General features: G+C 26.2%; 2 protein-coding genes and 1 long non-coding RNA gene across 5 annotated transcripts in view; 2 read left to right on the top strand and 1 right to left on the bottom strand.

Annotated features, from left to right (window-relative positions):
- Positions 1 to 8337, top strand: part of Fkbp59 (FK506-binding protein 59kD) — a 172689-nt gene extending 164352 nt beyond the window's left edge. The window contains exons 1-6 of one of the 3 annotated variants that reach the window (XM_069126981.1): positions 5531 to 5690; positions 5994 to 6327; positions 6399 to 6519; positions 6597 to 6844; positions 6924 to 7433; positions 7687 to 8337. In XM_069126981.1, coding sequence (XP_068983082.1) covers positions 5995 to 6327; positions 6399 to 6519; positions 6597 to 6844; positions 6924 to 7433; positions 7687 to 7854 — 1380 coding nt within the window. In that variant the 5' untranslated portion in view covers positions 5531 to 5690; position 5994 and the 3' untranslated portion in view covers positions 7855 to 8337. Of the gene's footprint in view, positions 1 to 5530; positions 5691 to 5993; positions 6328 to 6398; positions 6520 to 6596; positions 6845 to 6923; positions 7434 to 7675 lie in introns of those variants that run through there. The other 2 variants (XM_069127002.1, XM_069126992.1) reach the window with 2 other exon arrangements.
- On the top strand, positions 22 to 1911 carry Snap29 (Synaptosomal-associated protein 29kDa). The gene is made up of 2 exons (XM_069127155.1): positions 22 to 432; positions 815 to 1911. Exons 1-2 carry the CDS (start codon positions 163 to 165, stop codon positions 1328 to 1330), a joined length of 786 nt encoding a protein of 261 aa, XP_068983256.1. The 5' UTR covers positions 22 to 162; the 3' UTR covers positions 1331 to 1911.
- LOC138186895 (uncharacterized) lies at positions 3027 to 4668 on the bottom strand. The gene is made up of 3 exons (XR_011175032.1): positions 4554 to 4668; positions 3503 to 3593; positions 3027 to 3262 (listed from the first exon to the last, which is right to left on the bottom strand). It is a non-coding gene; the product is annotated as an uncharacterized LOC138186895 (long non-coding RNA).
- Positions 8338 to 9296: the final 959 nt, after the last annotated feature.

Below are 9296 nucleotides of genomic sequence, written 5' to 3'. Positions count from 1 at the left end.
CATTTACATGTAGACTGCCATCTATAACGTAGTTTCAGACTTAGCCCACAGTATAAGATTTTACGTGTCTTGTGTCTACGAATGTCACTGTATCGGACGATTTAGCCAGAGTTTGAAGCAGATTTAAAGACAATATTATTAAGTGCGCGATACGCTGCAAATATGGCAAGCCAAAATTATTTAAGTGATCCAAAAAATCCGTTCTTCTCTCTCGAGGATGATATAGACGATGAAACTTTTCTAAAAAGTGCACCACCAAGATCTGGTCTTACGACTTACAATCAGTATAATAATTTTGACAATGGCCTCGAACAAAAACGTCAACAATTATTGCAACGAAAAAAGGAAATAGAAGAACGTACAATACAATCAACAAAAAGGTCTATTTCGCTTTTAAGAGATTCCGAACAGATTGGAGCTGCTACTGCAGAGGTGATTCTAAAAATTTGTCACTATTAAATATGTTATTTTTTATGTCTTACTATAATAATTATTTAGATGTATTTCTTGAAATATTTATATAATGTTTATTTGGTAAATCCTGTTTGCCCATTTTTTATTTACTATATTAAGTTGTTTTTAATGTAATAGAGATAATTTGTTATTATAAGGAAACTACTGCATTTAAATTTAATATTTAATTTATCTAAATATACAAATTAATTTATGAATTATATAAAATATATTAAAATGTCAAATTTGTTATACGATATGAACAAAATATTTATTTATTGCATGTTCTCTTTAATGTATTTCACTACATATATATATATATATATATATATATAGCTGTATATTAATTGTTTTATTTCAGGAACTCATTAGACAGAGAGAACAATTAGAAAGAACAGAGAAAAGATTGGATGATATTAATAGCACATTAAGGTTTAGTCAAAAACATATCCAAGGAATAAAAAGTGTGTTTGGAAGCCTTAAAAATTACCTCAGTGGTAAATCAATGGATGCACCAATACCGTCAACTATATTATCAGAATCTTCTAGCTCTGAATCTATGACATCTCCTGCTCTATCTAATTCATTAGAACAAGTACAGACTAATATAGCTAATACAAGTCCAGCATTAAAATTACATGGCTTAGATAATGATATAGAAACAAATTCTTTAAGCAATAATGTGAGCAAAGTATTCGAACAAAATTTAGATGAGATGAGTGGTTCATTAGCTAGATTGAAAGGTTTAGCAATAGGACTGTCGGAAGAAATAGATCTACAAAATGACTTGATTGACAACATAACAGATAAAGCAGAAAAGACAGATATTATGCTTCAGAAACAAAATAAAGACCTAACTCATTTATTAAAAAAATAAGTCATATATGTGCAATAGATAAGATTTTAAAAAAGTGCTTAGTATATTAAATTCATTTATATTTTAAATGAATGTATAATAAATATTGCCTTCTTTAGTCTGAAAAATTTTCATATATGTTATTTATTTTGTAAGATTACTTTATGATATTTTGTAAAATACATGTTAGAGTAATGTAAAACCTTATGAAGAAAAGTATAAAAAAATGCACTTCTATACTTATAATTATCATTTCAACTATTAGTTTTATTTTTATTCACTTTATATAAGAAATTTCAATTTAGAATTAAATATATATTATATTTCTTTCTTGCTGTTCTCAGCAAGTCAAATTATCTTTAATTTTCCTGCTAAAGTTATTAGACTTAAATTTTTTAAAATATTATATTAAGATTTAAATCATTTTTATATTGTTTTAACCTTATACATCAATCAATGAACTAAAAATTATACAAAATACTGTGATAGAAAAGAATCAGCTGTAATGGATAAGTGATAATTGGTATCTTATGACAATTCAAATATTACATTTCATTAAAATTTATGGCAATGAACATTGTTGTTAGGAACATTCGATAAACTTAATAATTTTTGTTTAAACTAGATAAATTTGATAATGCAATCAAATGTTCAATAATAATTGTGCATAAACCATATAAAAAAATGTAAATACATTACATATAATATTAATAAATGTTACTATAAATTGAAGAAAATTGATTTAAAGATATAATTCTAAAAGCAATGTTCTGTATACTACAAACTGCTTTAAATGTAACAGTTTATGTTGCTTGTAATAGGATAATTTTCTTTGGATAAATTTGCATATAGATATTTTGTAAAAATAAGTATAGGAATACATTATAAACCAAATTATCTAAAGAAGAGGAACTTCCCTTTAAAATTAATAATAATGGAAAATGTACAAATATTTATACAAATTACAATTGCTATTTACACAAACCTACAATTATTCGTTTTTATTATATTATATATATATATATATATATATATATATATATATATATATATATATATATATATTATACATATATATTAAATATTTGGTAATGCCCATATAATCATAAAATGATTAAATACATTTATAGATTTTAAAGCATAAATGAACATGTATGCTAGTACTGCAAAAAGATCTTAATTACGTGGTATGTCAGTTGAACAAGGAAAATATTCATAGTTTATAAGTACAACTTCAATCTCACTGCCAATGATATTAAATCAAACTAAAAAGGAAATGTGTTATAGTTGTTTGACCTCATTTAAATTATATTGTCATCTTTGTATGTGTATATGTATGTTTGATATAATATTAATAATGTTGTATTATTGCACACGTATTGTAGCTCCATAAATGTATTATATTTGCATGTACTTATCCATAATTATTTTTTTTTCTCTTTTGAAGATAAAACATTGATTTCCTTAATACATTTTCTACACGTATAACTATATATGTATAATTTGATATACTTGTATTAAAGAGGAAATTTCTTTTCTACTTATATATAGTACCTTTATACATTTTTAATATATAAGATAAAAAAATAAGTGATGTTTTATACATATAGAATATTTGATATATTAATAAATAATCATGTTAATAATATAAGAAAAATATAATTAAAATACTGTCATTGAGGTATACAAATAATAAAACCATAACATTTATCGTAAGTTCAATTTATCTACAAGAAAATGTTCTATTTCTTTTTATTTTTTGTTTCATTACGTGTTAAAAACAACAGTATATATAATTATATATATATATATATTACTTTCAACAAAAAAATATGATTCTTTTACAATATTTTATTGATTTAATCTTGTTATTTATTTTTTCTTCTATTCCATTTATTTCAGTTTTTCTGCGTTAAGGTTGTTGAGTGGTACTGGTGGTGGTGCTTTGTCTACCTGCAAATAAGCATAATAAATTAAATATTATGTAATGGAAAACTTTTATCATAAATTACTTGATATTTTCAAAGAGGAGTATTTAGATTTAAAATGTTTATTGATATAGTTGTTTATATTTAATGATTTTATATCCAAATCAACTAACTGTTAAAAATAACACTTAGCAATTTGTGAATATTGAATTTTGAAAGTTATTAATTTAAAGATAATATTTGCTACTATACAAATGTAACTTACCACCGTTTCCAAAATTTAACCGTCGACAACCAACTTTGCCATCATGATGGGAAGCAAAGTGAGATCGAACATTCATAGAAATTCCGGATTCCTATCAATAAAAAAGGTTTATGCTACACAACGCACTAGTAAAATTACAATACACAATTACAATTACAATTTTTGACATAAATAATACAATATTTGCTTAGAAAATATTATGGGTTGCATCGATTAATATATTAAAATATACGCGTGTAATCTTACTTAAAAAAGCGTTAATACCTATTTATATTACATAATCACATGATTTTAAGGTATACAAAACGGAATGAACTATTAACGGAATGAATAACAAAAGGGTTATTTGCAATAGAAATTATAAAATTTAGATTCTTATTATGAAGTATTATAAAGTTATTGGTTAATATACTTGGTAATCATTTGATGAATGTATCAGTAAAATATTACACCAATGATAATGAAACGCCCTCAAGATTACAGATAAGCTGTTTCAGGAACGAAGCAAAACCGTAAAACGATATAAATTTATTACCTTAATTACCTTCACAGAGGAACCTAAAAACTAACCACAGTATATTTTGCAATAAAAACAATAGTAATGCAAATTTCAATTCATCAAAAAACATGATTTTATGCAAAAATAATACATAATAATATCCACTGTATAGTATAAAACACTATGTAATAATAGAAATAGTTCCGGTGAAATTTTTGATAGAGTGATGATATATAAAAGGGACGTAAACAATAGTAGAATAAAATACTTAAACAACTACATTTCGATATATTATTATCATATTTGTAATTTCTCGGGAATCAATATGATAATTATCAAAACTACAACAGCATATTCATATAAATTGCAGCGCTAATTTTAGTTTTTAGTTTTATAAATTTATATGCATACACGATGCAATAAAAATAAGTTTCTTTTGCTCTTATATAAATTGTTCTAGTTATCTAAGAGTATTTCAATTCTTCTCTCAGTACTACAGTCATTTATGATATTAAATGGCAATACAGTATGGAAATATTATTAAAGCCTTACCGCAATGAAAAGTAATATACAAAGAAACAAGTGCATTTTGAACAACTTCATCCTGAGATTTAAATTGGAAAAAAACTCTTGTAACCTGGATGTTTACGTATTTATACTTGTACAATACAATTAAAGTATTTATCTTCCATCAGAGAAGTATATTTGTATGATTACATTTCCTGTAATCTTCTACAGTAATTGCGTGTTTTTATCTTTGTTTTGTGTTAATATTACTCTTGTACAGTAGATAAAAAATACGAGTTATTTAGTTAGCGTAGAATTTAATTGCAGTAAAATTGCATAATTTTAATCAGTTCAAAATCTTCAGAAAAGCACGATAAAAAATATCAAACGAATGAAAAAATAATTACTAAAAATTCCATTCGTGTCAAATAATCTTCTTCTTACTACTCGATTTAACTTACGATTTGTTATATTTATTCATTACATCATTATGTGCAACTAAAAGGAGCGATCTATCATTTCTATTCTTAATTTAATATAAAATGATTATAAATTGTACATATACATACACATTTTGTCATAAGTGACTTATATTTTTCAATATTTTATTTTTATGAATATACATAATTTACATAAAGATTCTGTATTCGTTTAATAAAAAATATATAAATTATATAAGAAAATAAATAATGTAAATAAAACATAATATATTACTTTTATTACATAATATTTTATTTTATATTTCATGTAATTTGTAGCAATAAAAGTAATATGAAATACGTAAGACTAGTTATTCTACTAGGTAAAACCACAAATAATTTATTCATGAAATAAAGTTAAATATATAAACAAAATATATTTTGTTTATGCGATTTTTATAATCTAATTATTATAAATAAAGACATAAATTCACAGGAAATGTATTACTGGCAGTTACTTGTATTTATTCGTATAAAATATATCGATATTACAATCGAGATACCGCAACTAAAAGTCGGTAATCGATACGGAAACGAAGCTTTAGAATTTCTGGTAAGTTCTATGGAATTGATTACTTTAAACGAACTGTGAGACCAGGCCAGTCAGTTTCTAGTTTCTAGAATCGTCTGCCTTACTTTAACGTGTTTTTAGTATTGCGTAAAGGACTATTTTATTACAAAGATATTATTTAAAGATATAGAAGTGAGTATTCTTGTACATTTTATGTACATATGTACGTACTTTCGTTCATACTCTGGAATAAATACGTATATTTGTGTACATTTTCTTTTATTCCTATAATAGTTAACTGCATTAAATTTGTCATTTTTATTAAGAACTATGGCAATATTAATTTTCAACTTATTAGTATCACTTTTCTCTTATATTAAATTTTAAAAAGATTTTGTTTTATATTATGCTTGCTCATTGTTTGTATAAAATAGTAAATAGAAATAAAACATTAAATAGGAAACATGATATTTATTATGCTTTCATTAAATTTAGAATGGCTATAGACATATCTCCAAACAAGGATGGAGGTGTACAGAAAGAAATAATTAAGGAAGGTATAGGAGATGAAACTCCATCACCTGGAAGCAACGTAATAGTACATTATACTGGTACCTTAATGGATGGAACAAAGTTTGATTCAAGCAAGGATCGTAATGAACCATTTCAATTTGAACTTAAGAAAGGAAGTGTAATTAAAGCATGGGATATAGGGGTAGCTACTATGAAAAAGGGTGAAGTTGCACTATTGACCTGTGCTCCTGAATATGCATATGGGAAAAATGGCAGTCCACCTAAAATTCCTTCAAATGCGACACTTAAATTTGAAGTTAGTTATTAGGTTAAAACTTTAATTAATAAAAAATTTAATATTGTGAAATATATTACTTTTTTTTTTAGATTGAAATGATTGATTGGAAAGGAGAAGATTTAAGTCCTGAAAAAAATGGTAGTATTGAAAGGTATCAGATTGTACAAGGAAAAGATTATATTACTCCACAAGAAGGAGCTTTGGTAAATGGTAAATATAATTGTGTATGATATCTTCACTTTTTCTTACTTTGAATATAATCTATCTCAAACTTGTTCCTTTTTCAGTACATTTAACTGGAATATATAATGGGAAAGTATTTGAAGATAGAGATGTACAATTCTCCCTCGGAGAAGGAGAAGATTGTGGTGTTATAGAGGGTGTAGAAAAGGCTTTGGAGAGCTTTAAAAGTGGAGAAAAATCAAAACTAAAAATTAAAAGCAAATATGCATATAAAAACGTTGGGAAGCCTGAATTTGACATTCCACCAAATGCAACTGTAGAATATACAGTAGAATTAAAAAGCTTTGAAAAAGTAATTATTTCACTAAGATATGTAAAATAATAAATTAATTGTATCATTTTTTAATTCACATATTCCATGCACATTCCAGGCTGTAGAAGCTTGGTCCTTAAAGAGTCATCAACAAATAGAACAAGCTAAAGTGTACAAAGAAAAGGGAACAAATTATTTCAAAATGAATAAATATAACTTAGCAATTAAAATGTATAAGAAAGTTACTTCATTTTTGAAATACGAAGATGGCTTTGAAGGAGATCTTAAAACGGAAAGAAATAATCTTATTTTATCGGCACATTTAAATTTGGCTTTATCTTACTTAAAAATAGAGCAAAATGTTGAAGCAAAAGATGCATGTAATGAAGCTTTGAAATTAAGTCCACAAAATGAGAAAGCTTTATTCAGGAGAGGACAAGCATACCTCGCATTAGCATCGCCTGAAATTGCGATTAAAGACTTCCAAGAAGTTTTGAAGATAGAACCAAAAAATACAGCAGCTATAAAACAAATTGGAGTTTGCAATAATCTTATCAAAAGGCAATTAGCAAAAGAGAAAAAACTGTATGCAAACATGTTTGACAAATTTGCCCAAGAAGATAAACAGGTTTGTGAAAAACAATAATCTTATATAATATAGTCTGGAAGTATTTAATTTTTTGTTTTACTCTTATATGTATAAACTTAACGATTGATAGCATGTGTTTCATTCATATTATAATACATAATAAAAAAATATGTAGAATACAATAAAATTGATTAAATTTATGTCTGTTCAAATGCATATTCAAAATAAGTTTCTACACCATAAATTTCTACGTCGTGATACGTTTGACCATAAATTGTTAGTAATGTCACAGAAGGAAGAGGAGGAGCTGCGAGATCAACCAGATGTGATGTGTGGGGCCTTGGGTGAATGGGGGCAGGAAGAACGACCTGGAGGTAGAGATGCAACTGCCTTTGAAAAGGAGAACCCTAATATACTTATGCTCAATGCTAATGGTACTGACGAATTTCAAAATATGTAAAATATTAATTATTTATCTGCCCCATTCCTTACACTGCCCCAGTTTTAACTACCACCAGTATGAAATTCTGTTAACTATTGGTTTCTAATGTTTTCCAAGTAGTACTATTTCAACAGTACCGCATAAAAATGCATGTCATTTAGCTTACTATCTAGTTTATTAGTATTCTGAGACATATGATGCAGCCTAGTCAGGAAATCTCATATTTTGCGTAATTGAATCAAAATTTTTAAGGAATAAAATTTTCTTACTATTTATCTTGTTGTTTTTTATATATATTCAAGACGTAATACAAGAATTATCAAAATTTAATTCAACATAAATTCATTTTGTAATTTTACCAAATGTAATTGGTCTTTATTTACAAGTTTCTACTCAAAATTACAATGTTTACATTATTATTATTATATGTTTTGCATTCCATATAATTATAAATGCAGTGTGATAAAACTAAATGATAATATATAATTCTTGGACAAGTTATACTCTTGAATTTTATTTACCTTTATATAAATAATTTTATAAATTATTATTATTACATGCAATACTAAAAGAAGGTAAGTGATTTTTAACAACTTAAAAAGTCTCAGAATGTTGTGTTTGAACGGACCTAGGCATCATCTTCCGTACAGTTCTATCTTTCGAGGGTATAGAAATATTCAGTATCATTCTGATCGCAAGAATCTCGACAATTCAACCGAAACAATGCTATAACAATGAAATAAAAAATATAAAACTTTTATTCTTCTTATTTTGTTGATTTAACAATAATTGCGTCATCACCGGAACAAATTGCTGGGAACAACGAGAATTGCTTTGAGCCACCAATTTCATGGAGCAGCAGTGGTAATATTTACGATTTACAACTTACGACGCATATACTTTTGTAATGTAAATAGTTCCTGGTGTTATCTATAACCTGCACCGACAATGTCACAATTATTAATAAATCGCCGAAACAAAAAAATAAAGTTTCTTATTCTTCATTTTATTGTTGTAATATCGTCTTAATAGAATTGTTGAAATTCTTATAATCAAAATGATACCGAATATGGTACTCTCGAAAGGTGGACGATGCGGTCAACTATACAGGCGGTTGTGTCCGAGTCCGTTCGAACACAACATTCTGATATTACATTGAATACTAAAACTGATGTTACATGCATTGTTTAGAGTTTAGTTTAGACACGTTCGACTTCTCATCACTATACATAAACAACTTTCATCGCTTGCCAACTAATGGAACTTGGTCGCAACGTATTCGAGGCCAGACGGATTCAGTTATCGCCATATGAGGATTAAACTAATTTCTACTTTTTTAAACTGGTCTGTCTAGATATGAATTCCGTGAATTGTCTTGCTGTGCCACATTTTCTTCCTTATTCTTCATTTTTACATTTAATGTATTCACAATAGTGCGATCATATTCATAATCAGATAAT

Source organism: Bombus flavifrons, chromosome 2, assembly GCF_040668555.2.
Source record: "Bombus flavifrons isolate JBK064 chromosome 2, iyBomFlav1_principal, whole genome shotgun sequence".
NCBI classification, from domain to species: Eukaryota; Metazoa; Arthropoda; class Insecta; order Hymenoptera; family Apidae; genus Bombus; species Bombus flavifrons.
Note: the sequence above shows the minus strand (reverse complement) of the source record. Positions and strands in the feature narration are given on the sequence as shown.

Excerpts from the sequence above, each read along its gene's own strand:
- Snap29 (XM_069127155.1), top strand. The coding sequence starts at position 163 with ATGGCAAGCCAAAATTATTTAAGTGATCCAAAAAATCCGTTCTTCTCT. Across the intron at positions 433-814 it reads TTGGAGCTGCTACTGCAGAG|GAACTCATTAGACAGAGAGA; the intron begins GTGATTCTAAAA and ends GTTTTATTTCAG.